The sequence below is a fragment of the Protomyctophum bolini genome, assembly GCF_963924005.1.
Source record: "Protomyctophum bolini genome assembly, chromosome: 19".
NCBI classification, from domain to species: Eukaryota; Metazoa; Chordata; class Actinopteri; order Myctophiformes; family Myctophidae; genus Protomyctophum; species Protomyctophum bolini.
In genome coordinates this window covers 21859271-21882246 of record NC_137880.1, presented here as the reverse complement: position 1 = coordinate 21882246, position 22976 = coordinate 21859271, and the positions used below count along the sequence as shown (strand labels likewise).

Sequence of the window (22976 nt, the reverse complement as noted above, 5' to 3'; positions counted from 1 at the left end):
CACAGCGTGACCCATGGTCCCTCTGGGCTATGGGACTGAGACGTGGCGAATGGGACGCGATCCTTATTTGTTCTCCCCGCGAGGAGGGGCGGGTCTACGAGATGAAGTCATCTTGTGGAGAGAGGTTTATAATGGTGATGTTGATACCTGGTGTGTTGTGGTGATGAGCCACAATTAACATTTTTGACAAGTACAGTAGCTTTTTGTCTGGGGTGGATTTTTCTCCCGACCATGCCCCGTCATTTTGCCCCCAACGAGTGCACATTATTGGGGATGCAGCTATGCCTATGTCGTATCACTGCCGGGGGAAAGGCGAAGGAGGCGGAGGAGGAGGAGGAGGAGAAATAGCTTTGGGAAGATATGGAGGCTAACCTTGCAGAGGGGAGTGTACGTATGGTAGGGTCCGATCGCCACACATTTGTTAACAACGAACCCGTGATAAACAATCGAAATCGCGTCCGCACATCTCATCATCGTGGCGCGGCGGATCGGTGTGAATGCACGGCGCGCCCGTTTACGTTCGTCAAAATGGAGCTTAAATCCGTACAGTTCAAGTCGTTCTATGTCTCTTTTTCGGTGGGGTGAAGGCAAAAAGCGAATCTTTTTTTCCGGCTATACCCGCGGACAATGATGGTGGTTGCCGTTCTATTGCTCTGCAAAGCGGTTGTTGTCATAATAGTTGTTGTTGAACTCTAAAGCACAAATGTGCCCGACTGCCCGTGTTGTACTCATTCAACTGAACAGTAATAATATTGCTTGTTTTCTGTGCATTGAAGCAACCAACCGCCTTCCTGCTGGCGAGATGTTGTATTCTAGACTGTACACCTAAAAAATTCCAAATGAAATATAGAAGGACAACACTTCCATGACTCCCATTACGTGACATCTGTTTGCACTGTGCAGGCCTTAATTGTTGTATATTATTAAAAACAAGTAGCTTGCTGTAGCAGGTTGAAAACAATTATAAATCAGAATCTAAATGTCAGTTTATAATTTCCAGTTGTGTAATTAGAAGATCCAGAATTTTGACAAAAGTCAAGCTGGTTGTACAAAAATGTAAGGTCCATAGCCTATTGCAATTGCATTACAACATTTGAATCTATACATTTATAATACCGGTATATCAAAAGCTAAATCTATAGAGATAGGATGACACTCTAGTCTAGAGCACAAGAAGTTAAAAACTATTAAATAGGGCAGTGCAATGCATGTATTCCATAAAACTAAATCAGAAGCCAAGCATGTGTCAAGTGTGGCACTGTGACTACAATGAGTTGGGATCTCTCATTTGTACTGCACGCAGTTGATGAAGTTGTGCAGCAATAGGAATAATACATTTGAGTGGTAGCCACACTATTCAATATTAGAACACCTAGTTGGAAAAAGAAAAGTTTAGCTTTTATGTCCACATTATGGTCGTAACAGCAGGTATCTAGATGACTGACTCTGAAGTTGATGGAACTTGATCTCAAGTTTGATGTAAGTTACCAAACTGAATGTAGTTATTCATCTATCTATCTACCAGTAAGACGCGCAAACGCGGGAAGCGAACGCAGCTCGTACATATTTGGGTTTTTTAAAGATTTATTTTTAAGTTATTTTTTTATATATGGACCCCTGCCCAGGGTCCATATATGGAGCTGGCCTGTTCTGACATCACACCACTCCATATTTGGGCATGTCTGACACAGAACTCCATATATAGGAATAAACTGGGACACAGAGGGACACATACAGAAATCCTCATATATGGACACAGAGACTCATTTCACTTAATTTACTTATATTGATCCTATAAACAATTGAATATAGGTATAGTTTTGCCCACTCATTCATAAATAATGTTCCAATTTGGAGCTCTGGCTCATGGACTAAGAACCAAAAAGAACTGAACCGGTTCCCATTGGGAACCAACCGGTGGAAAAGGGCTCAGACAGATGGGTGGAACGGGTACTCTGCATTTCAGGTTGTTCAGAACCAGCACAAAAGCCTCATTTGGCATGCTTGACAAAGAACTCCATATGGGCATAAATGGGACACATACATAACCAGTAAGACGCGCAAACGCGGGAAGCGAACGCAGCTGAGACCCTGCAGATCATGTCTGTCTGTCTGTGTGTCTGTCCCGCTGTTACTGTATATGTGGACCTGGCCCCTTTTGTGCCCATATATGGAGCTGAGTGGACCTGGCCCCTTTTGTGCCCATATATGGAGCTGAGTGATTGCTGATATACACACTCCATATTTGGATAGCGGGACAGACAGACACACACACACACACACAGACATGATCTGCTAGGTCTCATAGTAAGTGCTCACTGCATTCGCAATCACTGCGTTCGCAATAATTGGGTGGGGCATGCATTTCCGGTTGTCCAGAACCAGCACAAAAGCCTCTGTCCGGGCTCTGGACCTGATCTCCCCTATATCTCCATATATGCATTTGGTCTGACATCACAACATGGGCACCGCTCTAGTCTAACCAGTAAGACGTGAGAAGCCCTAAAGGGTGAGGTTGCGTGCACGCTAGGGCTTTCACTTGTAGTGATTTTTACTAGTTGACTAGTTGCCTAGTTTACTAGTACATTTAAAAACTGTATATTGGTGACTATAATCTAGCATTCTATCTGATCTTGAGGCCTACAAAAAGGAATAAAGGGACACAGAAAGACAGATACAGAAATCTCCGTATATGAGCATAAAAGGGACAGATGGGTGGAATGGGTGCTCTGACACTGGTGCAATGGGTATTGCATAGCCGGGTGGGGCACGGATCTCCAACTTCCATCGTTACCGACTGGAATACTTTGTTTAGAGGCATTTAGTATTTTTAATATTTGCTTGAATCTAATCTCTCAAGACAAAATATTTTTAGTTTTGCTGATGGGTTCCCAGATTGGCTTGAATAAAATTTTAGCAGTATCAAGACTGCATTTATCACAGCCTTTTTCGTTACTGTCCCAACATTTCTATGATGGGACCCCCAGAGGTACCTGATAGCCAAATTGTGCTGAAGGGGATATAAAATTACCAAAGGCGACAGAGAAAATCTTACATGTCCTTTGGTGTCCTGTGTTCTGTATTGCAGTGGTGATCATTGAGGCGTGCTGCCACTCTACAATGGACCACACACACATTGGAGGGGGCATGTCACCTTTGTATGTGCCAAGGAAGAGAAAGCATGTCCAATCTCAACAGAAAAGTGGTGTGCCATGTCCAGGTAAAAGACCTGCTCTAATACGTTAAGTTAACCCCATAATTAAAGTGGTGTGCCATGTCCAGGTAAAAGACCTGTTCTAATACGTTAAGTCAACCCCATCATTTAGCAAGAGTGAAATGTTTTATGCATGCTCCCAAAACTCTGTAGCAGAGGAGTAAACAAACAATTGCCTTTTTCCAAGACAAGATCATGTACATAATATGTCAAAACTTTAATGACTTGTTTATTTATTTATTTACCCAGCAATGGGTAGAACGCTCCCAAAAATAATTTTGGCAATTTTGGCAATGATATATGTCCAAATATTTCTCAATAGAGAAAACTGAAAGCACACAAAATTATCTGACTTTCTTCGGCACAAATAGCGTTTCTCCAGAGCATCTTCAGAGCTTGTAGAACCCTATTGCTGTCGGTGTTAAACCCCTTACCCCTACGTCTTTGCCTTTTTTACTATTTTGAAAAGCAAATTACAATTGTTCAACTAGCCGATCTACATCAACACCTTGTGAGCTTGTAGATTGGCTATTTGAACTATTCAAAAATGTTTTTCAAAATAGTTAAGGCAAAGAAGTTTAGGGATAAGAGGGAGTTTGATGTGAGATTGAAAAGAGGCCAGTGAAGTTCATCTGTCATTGTTGTGTGGTGTTTGATTTGCATCCATATTTTGGGTCAAAATATGCACACAGTATATGTATACAGAAGGGGTCACTATGTTATTCTGATGTTTATGGTGTTTTTACTTTTTAATAATAAGAAATACATTTTGCTCTACCTATACAGTAGTTGTGCAGCGAATGCCAGAGAGAGCCTGTGAATTAAGTGTGATCGGACAGCCTAAGGTGAGAATGATACCACTGTATGATTTATCTTTCTTACTGGTTTTTCTTTCAAACATTTTGTTTTGTCCATGGTCAATTTGTATTTGCCTTGTTTGGCTGGAATCCAACCAATCATTCATTTGGTTGTCAGTGAATTCTCATATTAGAAGTAGAACCTTTCCTAATGGATATGGTTGTCCGTTTCCCACTTCTAATATTTAAAATCTGTTAACTGTATGCATACCGTTGGATCTCTACTTCACAGTTCTGTACTTGAATGTTTTAGAATGACGGGTCTCGAGCCCAGGATGCTATGAAGATGAAAAGAACTTATGGTCGAAAAAGGTAAGGATTATCTCATCAGTCCGTCAGATATGATGTTTGAATTGGGCCTAATTTAATTTACATTACCTGGAAATATGGCTTTATTATTTACAGCAATTCCCATACAATACAAAATATGGGAACCACAACATTCTCCAACGATGTGGTAACTTGACTAACTTCTCCAAAATATGTTGAAAAAATTAGTGACATGTAGAGTTTAATTACTTCATAATGATGAAAGTCCAGATACCACAGCCACGTTTAAATGACAGGGATAAATATAATATGACTGAATCTGATGAACACAGATACAAGACCCATTGTCTTCTACTACAGTACATGACAACACATACATTGGTGCCTGCTTGTTTTCACATGCCATGTCTTTATTGAGCCTAATTTATACTTTGTTGTATGACATTATAAATCAGACTTTAGTCACATTGAAAGCTGGGCAGTGCTTGGAATTGCAGATTGCAAAACCGGCAGGCATGTGATCTGTCTGAGGAAGAAGAGGACACTTGGTCTTGAACACAGTTTGTTATTGTCCTCTGATGGTTTTGTCAGCATTGTTTTGCTTTTGTTCATGCATATGAATGAATGATGTTTTTAACTGTTAAGGCCCGGACAGAGTCCGTTTGAGCTACTAGGGTTGTGTCAGCATAGTGAGTGTACAGTCTTAAAATTCACCTAGGTGTGTCAGTAAATACATACATCAGGTGTATAACACACTAGGAGTCCAAACAGATGGCTATGACCTGTGGGGTTCCACAGGGGTCCATTTTAGGACCACTCCTATTTAATTTATATATGCTTCCCCTAGGACAAATAATAAGAAATAATAAAGTAAATTACCATAATTATGCAGATGACACGCAAATCTACATATCAGTTACATCAACTGACTATGGTCCTATTGATTCCCTCTGTCATTGCATTGAGGAAATTAATGAGTGGATGCGGCAACATTTTCTTCAATTAAATAAAGATAAAACTGAGATAATTGTTTTTGGACCACAGAAACAGAGATGGAGTGTAATTTCTCACCTTGAATCGCGGTCTCTTATACCCAAGAGTCAGGTGAGAGATCTTGGTGTTATCCTAGACTCGGATTTACATTTTAACAGTCATATCAAAACTGTAATTTCATCTGCCTATTATCACCTTAAAAATATTGCAAGAGTTAGAGGAATTATGTCCAAGCAAGACCTAGAAACACTTATACATGCTTTTGTTTCCAGTAGACTGGATTACTGCAATGGTCTGCTCACAGGACTTTCAAACAAAGCTCTTCGTCAACTCCAACTAATTCAGAATGCTGCTGCTAGAGTCCTGACAAAAACTAGAAAATATGACCATATTACACCAATCCTAAATTGGCTACCAGTGTCCCAGAGAATTGATTTTAAAATTGTATTACTTGTCTATAAATCTGTTTGTGGCTTTGGGCCCAGCTACATCTCAGACATGCTGAAGCCATATGAGCCCTCCAGAACCCTTAGGTCATCTGAGGCTGGCCTACTGATAGTTCACCCGATAGCTGGAACAAAACATGGTGAAGCAGCATTCCACCATTATGCACCACAAACCTGGAATAGCATTCCAGGTTACATTAGAAAATCCCCAACCATAGCCGTTTTTAAATTTAAAAACGTATTTATTTAACATTGCATATCCCAATTAACTGTTTCTATTAAAGGTGGGAGTATCTGTTGTAATGTAATGTAATTGTATCTATTATCTGTAATCATTTTAAAGTGCACTGTTGCACTCTGTTTGTTTTTATTCTGTAAAGCACTTTGAATTGCCTTGAGTATGAAAGGTGCTATATAAATAAAATTGCCTTGCCTTGCCTTGCCTAGGAGACATTATAACTCATTAGAAAAATGTAAATAATGAAAAAATAAATATAATAATTAATCAAAATAGTATTTTCTTCAAAGAGAAATGTGTTTATCACTTCTGTATTTCTCATGTGATCTCTCTACATCTTGCATCTCTGCAAATTGTTATTACTTGTTGTTATTACTCTGTTTATTAAATTGTTATTACTCTGTTTACAATTGACCTAGATTCCAAGTAATTCATGTAGAATGTTGTGGCTTTGACTCCTCAGATATGAGGATCTCCAGAGCGTTTCTATTGGAACTGTGGAATTCCCAACCACCAGCTGCTCTGTCATGGCATCAGGGGCTCTAGCCAATGGAGTGGACCCGGGGTCCCTGACCCCTCCCTCTGCAAGACTGCCTCCAAGACTGGTAGGGAAGGACATGTGGCCCCCGGGCCAGGAACCAAGCAGGGAGAGATCCCAGGCCCAGGAGCAGTCCTGGAACACGAGCCGGGACAGAGGTGCTGAGCAGGCCTGGGCCACGGGCCGAGATAGACCCCAGGATCAGGTGTGGAACTCCGGCAGAGACAGAGTGGGACACTCGGGTCAAGAGCAGGCCTGGATGCCAGGAAGAGATAGGACCCACAGTGGGGTGGACCAGGCCTGGGTTGCTGGTCGAGATAGAGCACCGGAGCAAGCCTGGGCCACGAGTAGAGACAGAGCTCAGGATCAAGCGTGGAACCCTGGCAGGGACCCAGGAAGGGACAGGGGCCCCTCGGGGCCGGAACAAGTGTGGAACACATCCCGAAGCCAAGATCAAGCCTGGAGTACTGCAAGCAGAGGCCCAGACCCTGTCTGGAGACCTGGTACTCATTCACATGCATTGCTTGCACCTCAAGGTTTCGTTTTGTGTGCCATTTTAGAACATTAGAATGTATGTACAAATGCACAGACTCCATTTGTTTTTTGATTTGATTTATTATTATTATTGTTTGTGTAGCCAATAATTTATTGGTTATGCCAAATTCCCCTGCACACTTCAGTAGCTAAATTACACAACGGCAGTAAGGAATGTACAGCCATACATACACTGTACATTTTAGATTTGTTTCTCTTTTGTTCCCTCCGTAGACCTGGCCATGAAGAAGGTCCTGAGAGTGGAGATGGATAGAATTCCTCCTGTCATCAGTTTCCCTCAGGGCCCAGACGCTAGAGACTCTGGCAAGTGATCATACAATGTTTTTACATCGTCTCATCCAGAGTGACATACAACAATGGGTTGCTGCGTGTGTGGATTTAGTGTGATGCATTGTGAGCTTGTAGATTTGCTAAGTCTGTCCACATAATACGACTACTCAGTGAAACAAACGACTGCAGCAAGTAACGCTACGAGAACAAAAGATATATTACAGTGTATGTCTCGTTTATGTTGTGTAGTGCACAAACTTCAGGCAACGTCTCGTTAAAAATGACTTCCAATTTTGCTAATAAATAGAGAAGAATAGGTAAGCTAGGCTTCATGTGGTTAACCTGGTTTGAGGCCTCCTTTCTGCTCCATAATAGGACATTTAGGGGGACTTACTGTACCAGTATGTTGGCCACAGCTGAATAATCCATCCACTAAATGGACAGATCAGCAGTCTATCTGGACTCACAGTGTTTTCTTCCCCTGTGGCACTAGGTTCAGATCCAGTGAACATTGGGGGCCTCCAGGGCACCACAGAGGCTTCCACTGCTCAGCCCAGTGAGGAGCTGAAAACACCACTCTTCTCCACTAAGAAAGAGCCTCCTACCTACCCTCTAGGTGAGTCATCTTTGGATTTGAGAGGGATAACGCTAGTTTTAAGAGTTTGTGAATTTCAAATTTGCATTCACACCAGGATTCTTTTCTCCGATTAAAACAAATCCTGCTGCGTATTGTCGGAAAGTGCACTTCGTTCATCATCATATATCATCATATATCAAATGCTCGCACAAAAGGTTACACATAAAACAATGCAGTGTAAAGGATATATAGCGAGACAATTCGATGCAATTGCGTTCCATTGCACAATGTCGCTTGTCGCATTAGATTTTGCACTCGTAGTACAGACCTGGACCGGGAATCCTGATGGCTCCACTGATCTGGAGTCGGATAAAAATGGTAGGTTTGTTTGTAGACAGTAGGCTACTGCCAGTGTTAATGCAAACGCAGCAAATTAAAAATGCAAGAATGATGCAACTTCACCCCCCACTCACACTGAGTCTACCGAAGTACAGGTGTGAATTCGATGTAAGTCTATATATCTTGAAACAATATCTAACCAACTCTCCACAAATCCTGTCCTTGGACCATAACAGCATCTCCCGATGTTGTTCTCAACTGCTTCCATCAGTTGCCTATTCATCACAATTGTAATGCTGATAACGGAGACACATTTGTAGATTGTGTCTCAGATAAATGCTTTATCTACAGCATACATTTGTATGTGGATTTTGAGGAATTTACCCTTGTACTCATTATACGCCACTGTATTAAATTCCGCTGTATGAACACTTACTCAATCTCAACTCAATCACCCTTTAAAATCTTGAAAATCGTTTTTGATGTGCAGCCCAGTCTTAATGGAATTGTGAGCATCATGTAAAATAATAATTCAATTACATTGCCAACACTATTGAATTTATAAGTCATCGCTCAAGGAAACAAAACATCACATTTGAGGTCTTGAGTTAATGATAGCCTGTGTGTGTGTGTCCACTGACATCCATGAGTTAATGATAGCCTGTGTGTCTGTGTCCACTGACATCCATGAGTTAATGATAGCCTGTGTCTGTGATGTGTGTCTGTGTCCACTGACATCCAACAGGCAGTCAAGAGGAACGATGGCAGCTGCACATTGTGGCCAAAGGAAGGGTTAATTGTCCCAAGTGTAAAAGCGTCAGCAGGAAGACTGTCGAAGGACTGAAGAAGCACATGGAGAACTGCCGGCTGGTGTGTATCTTCCCCTCAGTGCTACCGTAAAGCAGGGACGGCTCATTTCCTACATCACACTTGCTACACACGCGTTCCTGAATAGCACCATTGGTCCGTTTACATTTTAGTGAATGTTTCAGCTACTGACTAAGCATCCGTTCACCAATGTCATGAGTGGTCAGCAATAAGGAACGAATTCTAAAACAAAAACAATACACACAGACAGGGCTGGACTGGGACAAAGATTCGGCCTGGTCATTTTCGCGTGAATTTGGCCCAGACCGGCCCACCACAACCAGCGAGCAGATAGCAGAAACTCTAACACCCACTCAGTCGAGGCACACACAAACAAACAAGCCCTAATACCACCACTTTTACAGAACAACATAAATGATACAAACCAACAGACAACTACACAACCCTTTGTAGAGGGTTTATTTGTCACTCACTGATACAGGTACAGTGAAATTATCATGATGGCACTGGCAGAATGGCAGCACGCCCAGACCTTTCCTGGTGGCCTGCCAACCGTAAACCGGTTTTATTTTATTTGAATCATGGCGCCCCCCTACGGTCGCGGCCCACCGGGAATATGCCCGGTACGACCTGTGGCCAGGTCAGCCCTGCACACAGAACACTGCAACACTGCAGAAGTTCCCTTGAGTCTGCCTTCACTACTGGTGAACATGTTGCAATGACAGCTGTAATAAAATGCAAGAATTTAAAGGTAGCTATGCATCATGTACTGTAACTAGGAATTATTTGCCAATAACATCATTGCCGTTGGGCAGAAACCTTTATCGACATTTATTAGTTTTCATTGCTCTGGCAGACTGGCCTATATTATACATCGTTATATAACAGTGTCACACACAAGTAGCGGCTATTATCAAAGCCTATTATATTATTGCCTATTATAAAATCTGTGGGTTTTATAAGGCCTTGTTAATACTTTTCATTGGTTAAATATTTATAACTACATTGGATGCATTGGAACACAGGTTTTTCATTTCCTGAAAAGTAACTGCGACGACAAATTAAAAATGGAACTTGAACTTGACTACAGTGTGATGTTAATCTTTCTCTAGCCTTGACCTCATGTAACTCATATGCATCTGTTATGTGCAGCAACCATTCACCTGTCAGCATTGTGGGAAACAGCTCAAATCCTCAACAGGGATGAAGTATCACATCATGGCAGACCACAGCCACTTGGTAAGAGCATGTTTACCTCTCAAATGATAACTAAAATAAGTCTAAATGAAGAAAAATAGCCCTTTAGCAGAATAAAGCACATAATAGCAGGTGTGATTTATGTCATAGAAAACAAAACATGAAATACTCTTTGGTTTACTGTATGTTAACCACAGACCACAAAAAAAGGAAAACTGTCAAGGGAACTGATAATAACACTTTCAGGACTATAAATTATAGCTAAAATTGTACTATAATAACGTGGATTTATTGTGTCTTTCTCTCTCTAGCCGTCACCAGATGATGCTAATGCCCTGGATGACAAACAGGTTAAAGAAAAACTACGGAAGATTCTAAAGAGACTAGGAAAATTAAAATGCTCTAGAGAGGTGAGTAGCAGTCACTTGTGAAACTGCAGGCTGTTTACTCATATCAAGTAGTTTGTATTCGACTTGTGTTCTATGTCCTCTCTTTTGTGTGTATAGTATACTGTATAGGCTCACAAACATGTAGTTTCCACAACCATAAAACGGCTCAGCACTTTTTAGAAGGTAGCCATTCTGCCTTGCGGCCACTTCCCGTAGGGACCAAATTAAACCTACTGCAAGCTTTTGACATTTGACTAGTCCCCAATGTCAAATGCGGATGAATGAATGAATAAATGTGGATGAATTCACCAACAGGGAAAAAGCTAGCTTCTTTCCCAGTGTCTATAGGGCTGGACTTCCGTCGTATGTATGTACTTCTCCCGGAAACGTTTTCGAACCGTCTCAATACGGATTTCATGCACAAGAAATATAATCAGATCTGTAAAGCCTCAGCGTAACTTCCTTGCGCGGTACTTCCGCCAAATTGCAATACTTCCACTTAGACATTCAACCCTGTTTTGGAAAAAGATGAGAAAGCAGTTCACAGCGAAAACAAGTTCCATCTACTGATCTGATCATTCTATTAAATATCACTTCTAAGTTCTAACAGACAAATAATGATGATAAAAACTATGGTGTCATATCCTGAATAAGTCAAAATGGCAGATATATCGGTTGAGCTCTATTTTTAAGAGGCTGTTGCTTTAGATGTGTTCCACAGAGGAAAACAAAGTAAGCTAGTGTGCTGTGTGTGGTTTCCCCCCTCTCTACAGGGCTGCAGCTCTGGGTTCACCAGCATCATGGGCTACGTGTACCATATGAAGAAGTGTGGTAAAGCGCAGTCTGAGCTGGAGAAGCTGGTGCTGAATTGCACTCACTGCGGGAAGGCTTACAAGTCCAAGGCTGGCCTGGAGTACCACCTCAAATCGGAGCATGCTCCTGTGAGTTTGCAATTATTTTAGTAGTAGTGTGTGTGTGTAGTCCACTTCCCCAGCACTTCCCCAGCCTGAACTGGCGTCTAGAACAGACATACACACCATAAACGACTCCAGAAGTGCCAGATTTGTTCGCCAACTGAACACTGCTTTATGATTTGTGCGGCTTTGTTTACAGACTGCACACCTAGTAACATGGAAATCGTACAGGGATGCCAATGCTTTTATTATCAGTTTTCCAAACAGAAAAAGAGAGTGGAAGTGAATGCTTAATCTTTTGTTGAAAATTAATTTAGAAAATGTCTACACTTTATTCCCTCTTGTCTCCTTGCCACCCAGAGTCCCCAGCAGAATGAAGAGGAGGATGCTCCGAAGACTGAGAGGGAGGTCAGCCCAGAGAGGACGGCCAGCGGCAGGGTGCAGAGAGCCTCGGCACAGGTGGCTAACTTCCACCTGGCTGAGATAGCCAACAACGACCTGCCCAAGGACTGGCCAAAGAGGAAGTTCCACTCTGACTTAGTGCCAGATGAAAAAAAGGTCAGAGATTAACATCTTTGTAGATAAAAATGAAAAAGATGCAGTAAAATGAAGAAATCACACCTGTGTGAAGTGACACCCTCAGACACATATCTATCTATAAATGCACCACATCTGTCTGTGTGTGTGTGTGTGTGTGTGTGTACTGTTGTAATCCATTTAACTCGATAACCGTTCGCCCCACCAACTTCTAATTTGACCTGCGCGTTCCACGGTGCAGTGCCCGGTGTCGAGTCGGTTGGACCCACAGTTGTCCAGAACCGCCACGAACGGCCTCTGGACATGCAGGGCCCCTGCCCAGGGTCCATATGTGGAGCTGGCATGTTCCGACATAGGCATAGACTCCATATTTGGGCATTCCTCACAAAGAACTCCATATATGGGCATAAAAGGGACACAGACATAACTGGTGGGGAATGCATTTCCAACTTGCATCGTTCCAAGTAGGCCAGTGCCCAATGGGCACCGTTCTAGTGACGTAAATTTCAGCTTCATCCAGATGATGCCTTCTCATGGTCACGATGATTGCACGGGGGGAGCTGTTATGGGTTAAGTGTCTTGCTCAGAGACATTTTCACACATTGGTGTGCTTTAATAATGCAATATGCATTAAAATGCACTTAACTTTTACAAAAAAGCAACTACCGGTAAGCATTAAACATGTCTCAGTTTCATGTCTCTGCAAGTCTTAGTCAATGTAGCGTAAGCACGCACGTAACTAGTCGGAGAGCCCTAGCAATCAATGCCAGAGTTAACCGATTGTTCCACGCAACTTCCTTATTAAGCGTGTCAATGAAGTGTGGCTATATTACAAGTGGGATTGTACTGGCCCGTTAATAAAACAATGCTGACAATTAACTAGCTTTAAGCGCTGTTGTATTGGTATCTGTGACTGCATCATCTAGCTATATCATTACTCAGGGATTTAATAGCAGAGCAGAGCTGCTATTAAATCACTCATTCACAAATTAAATCTTATTTATAAACCCCTGTTTTCACATCTGTCCAACACAGTTGATGTTTTCACGGCCCAGCCTGCCTGCCTTCAGCCAAGAAGTCCTCAGGAAATGGAAGAATGAAGTGAAGCTGCAAAGAAAGGTCCAGTGCCCCAACCAGGTTAGAAATAGCTCTGCTATTACTGTACATCAATAGGTGCAGGCTCATCTGGCTTTTCAAAGCAAAGAGAGACGGTTGTTTTCATTCATGTAACGCCCAAAACGCACCCAGGACTAATTCAGAGACTTCACCTCGCATCTTACTTTACGCTCAGAGAATGTTCTGGCTAAATTGTAGTTGAACACACCCTCAAGTGCTTGTGACAACACCTTGCTCTACCATGTGCCATAGATCGTCTAAATATGCCCATAAGAGCTTTTCAAACGCTCTGCTTTAAGCTGTGCAGAGGACAAAATAAAAGTGTCTTAATTCATCCATCCAGGGCTGTGGCTGCATCTACACCAGCGTGTCTGGACTAAAGGCTCATCTTGGACTTTGCACAAAGGTAGGAGATTTCTGAATTAGAATCTCTTTCGTCACTAATATAAATGTACTGATGACCAGTGGGGTCCACTGACACAATAATTTAGACCTACCCATTCAGCTATGGCTCACTCCTCTGCGATTCACATGGTACATTTGAAGTTGATCAGTTAGATGGTCCTTGAGTTAGACAGATTACTTGCTTCTAGATGGTGTGGTGCTCATTCACTGTTCTGTGCCATTGCTCCAGGGGGACTTTGAGGCTGGGAAATACAGGTGTCTCATCTGCAACAAGGAGTTTAATTCTGAGAGTGGCGTTAAATACCACATTAACTCTGTCCATTCCCAGGTAATTATACCATCTTCTTTAACATTATGTGTGTCTAAGCATGTGTGCATGTAGTCAGATATCGATGGATCTGGATTTATGGTTTTCATGTTAGGAAACAGTTGGCGAACACACTGAGATGCATGGCTAGAAACACGTCGCTGTCACCATTGTTTTCCTACAGTATGTGCCTGGTGCATGCTCCTCTCATGCTGTGCATTGGATTTTCAATCTCCTGTTTTCATCATTTAAATCATGTGGTATGAACAGTGGGACATGGCAAAATGGAAAGTTAGATACTAAACTAAATTTCAGTGTCTGCTTGAATCCAATAGTTTCATTATTTGAATAACCAGTTACAAACGCAGGTCCGCTCCATACTGTAGATGCACCTATAGCGATGCGTCTCCGTGTCATCACCCCCCCCCATACTAATGGATGACATACGATACAAGTCTTTGTCTCTGGATGCAGTTTGAAGAACGGTGATCTTAGCCTAGTTTAGCTCTAATCCTGGATGTCTATGGGATTAAGTCATTAAATGCCCAGACTGGTTCGCTTTGCTTCACCGTGTCATATCTCAACAGGAATGGTTCGCGACAAACAAGAAGGCGTGCAAGAAGTTTGAGAAGTTCCTCAAGAAAGAGCCCAAGGAATATGTCCATGGCGTGGACAGGCAGATCATCGAGCAGTACCACCAACATCACCTCCATCACCACCACTTGCAACACTCCCACCACCAGCACCACCAGCTCCAGCACCAAGCCATCCAGCAGCCACTGCAACCCCTTCACCACCTCCAGCACCAAGTCCAAGTGCACCATCCGGAAAACTACCACCCGCAGCAGCATCACCCGGCACCGATAGACCCTCAGCTGCAGCCGCTGCTTCACTACACACCGCTGGAGCCACCCGTGGGATCCATGTGGGTAGATATGGACCGCAGGGGCGCAATGGGACCCGAGTCTGTGGGTGAGAGCAGCGGAATGGGGGGCGGCAAGAGGAGGGAGAAGGGGGGTGGAGAGCGTGCCGGGGAGAGAGGGAAGGCGGACAGCAAGAGGAAAGATTGCTTTGCGTTTGGCGGCGGGGCCGGGAGTGGCGGCAGCAGTAGCAGCAGCAACACTGGCAGCTCATCTAGCGAGTCAGAGGTGGAGCAGCACCACGACAGGCAGAGGCAAATCGACCAATGGAACCTGAAGAGGCCTGCCATCATGGAGGTCAACTCTGAGGTCGCTAAGCGACAGAGGAACGCTTGATGGAGCCAGTGGGGTTGCTTTGCAGTGACACGTAAATAAACCAAGTCTCCTTTCCTCGTGCACCCCAGCCAGAGCAGGACTGAACTTAAGACAAACAAACCGGTGGATACTGGATAAGAAGGTTGACGGTCATCTGTGCACTCTGTGTAACATCTGCCAGATGTAGATGAAAGTTGAACTGTGTCATTGGTTTCAAATGACACGTGAGGGAAGGAGGAGGCCGCTTTAGAGGACTCAATTACAGTTTGAGAAAGTTCTCAATGTTCAGACATTATTGAGGCCATGTCGGCAGAGGTGTACAAATTTTGTACTTAAGTACTGGATGCTTAAGTACATTTACTTAAGCATCCACCTCTGCATGTCGGATGCCCTTTAAGATGACCTCAAGGCTATAATGTATAATGAGTACAGCGGACTGTCTGCTTGTCAGTTTAAAGCCTGCAGAAATGTAGTATACTGTTTACGTGCTTAACTATAACAGATATTCTTTTTGGTCAATGTATTATTTTAATGAGTTTTCTTTGATAACCCTTTGTTTTCCATTTGTCCAATATTGGAAGGGGGGAAAAACATCTCTGACTTTCTGAAAGGATAGTATAGTATTTTAGTGTTCTATTTGTCTTACTTGCTCTCCCTTTCAAAAAACGGTGTGCCTCTAGAGTATGATCTGTGATGTAACCTCAGTTTGTACTATTCATCCACAAAACTGAGGTTATTTATCACAACTTGTGATAAATGACTGTTGCTGTTTCCAGGGCTTAAGTTGTCAGGACACTAAAACTCCTGGTTCATGCTTCTTGTACTGTGAAAACAGATATGTGTTCGGAATGGTTTGCTTACGACAGAACCAACTGTGCACGTGAAGCCTAATTTTTACTTTGCCGCACGACTGCATCACTTCCTGAAGGCTGCTAGTTGTCTAGAAAAGGGTCTGTCTGTCTCTGTCCGGGACAAATCCTGCAAACTGCTGGACCGATCAGCGTCATGTTTTTGTTTTGTCATTAGGCCAAGGAAGTACCTCCACACATGTATAATATTTTTTGAAATATTTAACTTAAATGTTATGTAGTGGAAGTCAATGGCAGTTGGATCAGGCTGAAACCTATTTGAAAATCAGTTATTTCCAGTGACCAATGCAGTTGTAGGATGAAATATAAATTGGGCTAAATATTTCCCAAATGGTAATATTTGGTAAGAAATTGGTAGACATTGGTAGCATTAATTAATACTATTTGCAGTATCTTTTATTTGTAAACCACATTTCTCACACCCAATGTGCAATACTCTGACTGTGATGAGAGACTCATTGAATATGGTAGCCTATGTTTTTTTCCCCCTGTCTCGTTTAGATTTTGTTTCCTAATTTTCCTACAGCAGCACCAAAGCACTGGGGTTTGAGTGTGTGACCTGACCAGCATGACCATGTAACGTTTGCACATGTCAAGCTGCATGAACCAGGCCTTACACTATTTTCAACTTTGGTTGCCCTTAAATCAATACCCTATTCAGTACTTTATCTACCCTTCTCTCTTCCCTCCCGATGTTTTCCTTTGGCAGGTTTTGAAGAAGCTTCTGGAGCAGAACCAGCCTGTGCTTTTTAAGCTTTGTTTAGACTGCAGCAAATTTGGTTTGTTTCTCAAATCTTATCTTTAGGACCGACTGTCCACTGTAATTTGCACGTAATCGTCAACCTAATCTGCTACAGACCATAATAGCAGACCATTAATAGGTGAGTAATGCTTTAATTTATACTCTGTCATGACGGTGTCGCTTGACAAAAATCGGATATACAAGCTCACAACGATTTGTGGTGTGATGCTGAAAATAGCCGAACTACAATCTCAAAGCGCGAGTAACAGTATAAATCAGGCATGCGTCCAGACTGAGATTTATTTTTAGAAATCTACATGTACAGTAGGAATGTAGTTCAAATCTACATGTTTCTTTGCTGTTCAGCCAGAAATCTGAGCACAGGCCAGGTGGAAGGGAGAAGATCATGGCTACATGTTATCATCCCCTGGCTTTCCCACAAGCAGCTTCAATCACCACCAAAGAAAAGTTAGATCTAAAACTATTTCATCAGGCATTTAAAATGGAGGCTCAGTTCTGTACGTTCATATTTTATCACAGACCTCTCTCTATATCTATTCACAACCTATTTAACCAATAGCATGTGATGTTGATGTACTCTGCATTTTGTATCTTTGATATTAGTGGTGTAAGGTCACGGATGGTTGACAGTTGTACGTCTGTGATGTTTTAGTTTAGTTTGCTTTTGTACAGTGGAGATGGATTTAGGATCTGACTATTTTTGATTAACTAATTTCTCATTCAGTTTCTCTGAATGTATTAGTTTACTTTTCTTTCATCAATGTTTCCCTTTCTGTGCTTCTGTTAGGCCAAACTTGGTTGGAACTTAATATATCGTATAATGTTCCATTGCAACAACAAAAACAAAACTGTTAAATGTTAAAATGAATGTTGTCAAAAGTATTTGTCTGGTTCTGGTCAAAGTGCATTTCCCTTCATAAGATGCCTTTTTGAAAGAACATTTAAGTTCAGAAGAGTAACCAACACACATGGGGAGTACAACAATTAACCAGCATACTTTTTTTTTAAATAAAGATTTCCTTTGGGAATTTATTTTGCAATACTTCAGTCAGGTGAGGTAATAACATTCTCTTTCTGCTATTGTAAATGATCTGTTTTGAGCTCATCATGCTGATGTTCTTTTTTTTTAAATGCCTAACCCTGTCAATGAAATATTCCCCATGTCTGTTCATGCTTGTGACCAAAAAAGGTTTACTGCTCAACATGAAGAGATTTTAACAATGATGAAACAAGTTTAAGGAGTAATCATTAATCCCAGGTAAGATTTGTTTAGATGGCATTCCCACAAGCCTGGTTCCTGCTAAGCTTATCATTTTAATTTTTTTGCACTTGGTCAGACACATTTTATGCTGGAGTATACCTATGTTGGAAGTCTTGAGTTTTCACACAACCCTCTTCAATAAAACCATTACCTATGGGATAAGTGCAACTGAAACCGTTCTCTAATGGAGGCCACCAAAATAATAAGAATGGGCGCGCTGTGAGGATACTAGTCTAGTAGCAAATTTCTGCATATCTTTATATGCTATATTGTAATCATTTGTGCCATTTTTCACAAATAAACCCTTGTTTTTGGATCTAAAACTATTCAAACTATGTATATCTAGGCCAGATTTAAATAGAGGTTGAAATAACTGCAGTTTCTAAACTAATAATTTAAAAATAGAATTTTGTAAGGACTTAATTTATCCATTTTATGGGATATCATTTGTATTCATTGGAGGTCTCTCAACTGAATTTAGAATCCTTTATATTTAATACTTGTTACTCTTTTTTTAGACATGGTCATGTGCTGCTATTTCATAGTACCAATGAAAATAAAATAATGTTTATAATCAAGCTATTGTTGCCTTAAAGTATTAATTAATATAGATTAAATCATGTGTAGTAGGGTTGATGGTCATTTATTTTAGATGTGTGTGGTGTGCAATAGATTACACTTCCTTTTCTGTGCCTTAAGGTGGCAATCACTTGGAATAGATTCTGCATTGTCCACACTACAAACCAGTATTGTATTTAATTGCCTTGTATGGTGGAAGTATGGTGGAACAGTGCCCAGTTCACCACTAGTGCCTAATTGCTGCAAATCTGCCAATGTTGTAATTTCTAAGCTCAGTAGACCGTCCTAGTCTCTAGGGTAGGGTTCCAATGAAAGCGATCAGGTGGTTGTGAGATCTAGAGTTTCTAGACCCATACTTTTGTACTTGAGTACAGTACTTAAGTTTTCAACCCAATTCATATCAAGGCCCATTATTGGGCATTTTGAGCCACGGACCACCATTTGATGAGATTTTGCCTCGCAGACCCAAAACTAAAGGATATTTATTTTTGTTGTTGTACAACAAAAAGATTTTGGCCACAATTCCATGCTGTGTTGGTACCATAGGTGAGATAATGTTAATCAAACAATTCTTCTACATTCTCTAATTGTGTAACTTCTTGTAAATTAAGCAATGCAGATGTTTAACAATAACTTAACTCTTGAGAGCGTAAAATGAAAACAAATGAACCCGTTTCAATTTACGCTTTTAAAGAGTTAAAATCACACCCGTGTGAAGTGAGTGGTGCAACTCCGGGGGGGTCTCCGGAAGTTCCAGACCCACAGGAACGCACCCAGGGTGCCGGCCCGGTTCCCGGTGAGCCGCCCCTCGTCCGAAATGGTAGAGATATGACAGAGTTTCCATGTGGGGGTCCCCGGGGGAGTCTACATAACATCCAGTCCCCCAGGAACACGCCCAGGGGGCCGAACCGGGCGAGCCGCCCCACGTCCGAAATGGTTGAGAAATGACAGAGTTACCGTGTGGGGGACCCTCTACTGTACTGTACTGGCACTACCGAAATCATCATATATACAGTTAATATGTGCTTGTGTGTGTGTGTGTGTGTGTGTGTGTGTGTGTGTGTGTGTGTGTGTGTGTGTGAGTGTGTGTGTGTGTTAGGTTGCGCACAGGTGGTGAAAAATAACCATACTGTTTTCGTGCTCAGACCCAGGCACCCACACACATAGCTCCGTAAGGAGTGGTTGCGCCACTCAAAAATCCATTTGGTTACCAACTCTCCATTTTACTGGGGACCACCTGGAACCCCCTCAACTGGTTGAAAACCACTGCGTTAGACCATTCCACTCCACTGTAAGGAGGTGTACAGGACATGTCCCTTTCCTTCCACGTCTTCTGGACGAGGGGAACACAGCAGCACCGTCTTCTTCACGTTAGAACCAAGCCGAGCCACGGACAGAATGTCACACAGGGACAGGGGCTCGTCTAGCCGCACGCACACCACAATGAAATGAGCATGGAATCGCAGTGGGTCACCTAATTGAGAAAAAAACAAGAACACAGAACAATTGAAACTAAAGAAAGATACCAAGTAGTAAGTAAGTTATTGTGACATATCATGCTTGTAGATCAGATTTTGTGTAAAGGTGAAAAAAGGAAACAAGTGTAGACCCCTGGAAGACCCCGTTCAATTACATATAGGGTTTAAGTGGTTAATATTAATTTATACCCACCTGGGTAGACCAGGAAGTCTCCTCCAAACTTCCCTGCAGACGTCAGGAAGAATCCTCGACCTCTCAGGTCTCTGAACACCTGGTAGCGAGTCTCAGACATCTGGAACCAGAAACCGTACATTGACAATAACACAGTACATTGACACACACACACACACACACACACACACACACACACACACACATTGAGATCCAGTAATGGTGGGGGGGAGAATCACGGCCCCCCTCACCCTTTACAATTACATTCTAAAGGGCTGTGATTTTTATCAATGCTGGCCAATCAAATCATCTCAAATTTGGTACACACAATGACACAAACACACAAAGCTGGGCATAGGTCAAAAATTATAAAAACTGGGGGTCCTTGAAATGAAAAGGGTTGAGAATCGCTGTTATAAATGAACTGTGTATATTGATGGGTCTACCTGGTCTGAGGCAGGCCAACAGATCTTCAGGTAGTCCCTGTCATCACGCCAGTGGTCCAGACCAGCTCTGGCCGTGTTCAGCTGAAGAGACATTGCTTCACGAGGGAATGTGAAGCTCTGCTCTAAAGACCTCAGACGTTCTTCCACAGCCTGCTGACTTCCTGAGCCTTCACCTGAAACAACACAGCACCGTGCATTATGCATTATTATTATTATTAAACATAAAACACATGCGCACAATCTCAAGTAGCATGGTTTTGCTCAACCAGAGAATATGTATTAACCACTTGAACCCCAGTGTCCCCATGGGCATGTCATAATAAGTGGCTGCTACATATTATCCAACATATTAAAACACTTTGCGAAGGGTTATGGGAAATTTGAGTCCCTATTGTTTCTAATGGAGAAGCTACCAGAGGAGGAAGCTGTGCACTTCCCGGTCTGTTCTTGTGGTCGCCACCATGGAATACTTTTCTACACTACAACAAGCGATTACACCGTTTTAAAGTGGAATTTCATGACAAGCAACTCAGTGGTCGTTGCAGTGGCTGTTCAAAGGTAACTAGCAGTCTAGCCTGAAAGACGGCCGTAAATGGTCTTCAGTCAACCTGTTAATAGAAAAGATGAGTAAACAAAGAAAATATTAATTTTACACAACACTGATGTTAGAGCTGTCAAGTCTGTGAAGCCATCTATGAAATCTAAAAAGTTTAATCTGCATCACAATGTCTTATACAGTATACGTGTAGGGGAGGGGGAGGGAGGGGTACCTGCTTCATCCCCCTCTAAGCTAAGGGGTGAAAAACGTTGAAGACGGGGTGAAACGTTGAAGACCTGTGGTGTGTAGAGTGACAATTTTTGGTCAAGTATTGTAGTGCAGATGATTGCAGCAATCAACGATAGTGAAAAATGAAAATCAGACCGCCAAATAGTCTAAACTTTCCGGCCACGATTCTGCCAATAATCATATTCTTTGAGACACATATCTGAGTTTTTGTCTGTCTGTCTCACCTTGCTGTTTGTCTTTCAGAGCGGTTAAGAGAGCCTTCTTCCGGTCCTCCAAGGCCAGAACACTCTGCTCCTCGTAACTCCTTTCCTGCTGCTCCTCATACTGTTCCACTAATCTCCTTCTCTTCACCTCCTCTTCCTGCACAACACACCAACACCTCTTTAAATTACTTACACTGTAGAGTGGTTTCCACAATGGGCTTCTTTAGGCCTCATACACACGAAGAGGAAGTCACGTGGTTTGACCAAACACTTGCGTTTGATGGGGGGAGGGGGAATCAAACTGTTGAGAAACACAGGTGGAACACAGAATGTTCGTTTGATAGGTGTGTATGAGGCCTAAGGGTGTAAGCCTGCGAGGCAAACAGACCGATTCCCCACAGACACCTGCACCTCATGATCAGCACACGCACACACCTTAGGAATTATTTATATAAAATTAGCAGTACTAGAGGTCCTGGTTGGTAGGATATAAAACCAGAAGTACTAGAGGTCCTGGTTTTAAGTACCAACAGGGTTAGAAGAACCAATGTTTGAATACAAACCTTGTGTCCAGTAGGGAGCGCTACAGCTCTGCCCATCTCCCCCAGGAGACGTGTCTCCTCGTGTTGGAGCAGCAGGGGTCTACCCAGGCGGGTGTTCTGTCTGGGCTGGCGGGGCAGAGAGCCCACCAGGGTTCCCACAACTCCCAGGCCACGGACCACTTTCAGGTCGGCAGCACGAAACAGAAGAGGGGTGGAGTCACACAAACTGACCCCCACCGCCGAGGAGCACTCCTCCTCTTCATCGCCTTCTTCACCTCCTTTCCCCTCCTCTACTGCTCTTTCCTCATTAGACCCATGTCCTCCTGATCGCTCCATAGTTCTGTCACTTTCATCCACGTGGGTTCATGACTGAAAATTGTATTCAAAGTATATATAGTAGTAGTATTATAGTAGTACTAGTAGTATAGTACTGTATGTAGAATGGGACTTTGAGTACATAAAACACGTCACCAATCATCACCAAATGATGAATACAATGAACGTCACTTACCACAGACAATAATGAAATCAATGTGAATTCATAAGGCAAGGAGGGATTCACGCATCACGCTCTATGTTGGTTCGGACTTCGGAGTGAATGAAACACTCGTGTGTACTGTGTACTGTGTAACACAATGATGCTTGATCAGC

At 42.4% G+C, this 22976-nt stretch overlaps 3 protein-coding genes across 3 annotated transcripts; 2 read left to right on the top strand and 1 right to left on the bottom strand.

The window, feature by feature from the left end:
* The first annotated feature begins 293 nt into the window (after positions 1-293).
* On the top strand, positions 294-7453 carry LOC308334495 (uncharacterized protein). The gene is made up of 6 exons (XM_080791293.1): positions 294-396; positions 3089-3220; positions 4001-4059; positions 4325-4383; positions 6482-7059; positions 7325-7453. Exons 2-6 carry the CDS (start codon positions 3121-3123, stop codon positions 7420-7422), a joined length of 894 nt encoding a protein of 297 aa, XP_080647419.1. The 5' UTR covers positions 294-396; positions 3089-3120; the 3' UTR covers positions 7423-7453.
* Positions 7454-7497: 44 nt separating this feature from the next.
* On the top strand, positions 7498-17883 carry znf512 (zinc finger protein 512; the record flags this gene model as incomplete). Its single annotated transcript, XM_080791416.1, has 11 exons — positions 7498-7504; positions 7875-7997; positions 9043-9167; positions 10278-10364; positions 10634-10732; positions 11485-11652; positions 11986-12183; positions 13198-13299; positions 13622-13684; positions 13913-14011; positions 14578-17883. 11 exons carry the CDS (start codon positions 7498-7500, stop codon positions 15244-15246), a joined length of 1740 nt encoding a protein of 579 aa, XP_080647542.1. The 3' UTR covers positions 15247-17883.
* Positions 17884-18027: 144 nt separating this feature from the next.
* On the bottom strand, positions 18028-22945 carry tsen34 (TSEN34 tRNA splicing endonuclease subunit). The gene is made up of 6 exons (XM_080791292.1): positions 22837-22945; positions 22347-22694; positions 21805-21940; positions 20794-20966; positions 20369-20468; positions 18028-20171 (listed from the first exon to the last, which is right to left on the bottom strand). The coding sequence occupies exons 2-6, from the start codon at positions 22659-22661 to the stop codon at positions 19969-19971; spliced, it is 927 nt and encodes a 308-aa protein (XP_080647418.1). The 5' UTR covers positions 22662-22694; positions 22837-22945; the 3' UTR covers positions 18028-19968.
* Between the last annotated feature and the right edge of the window lie 31 nt (positions 22946-22976).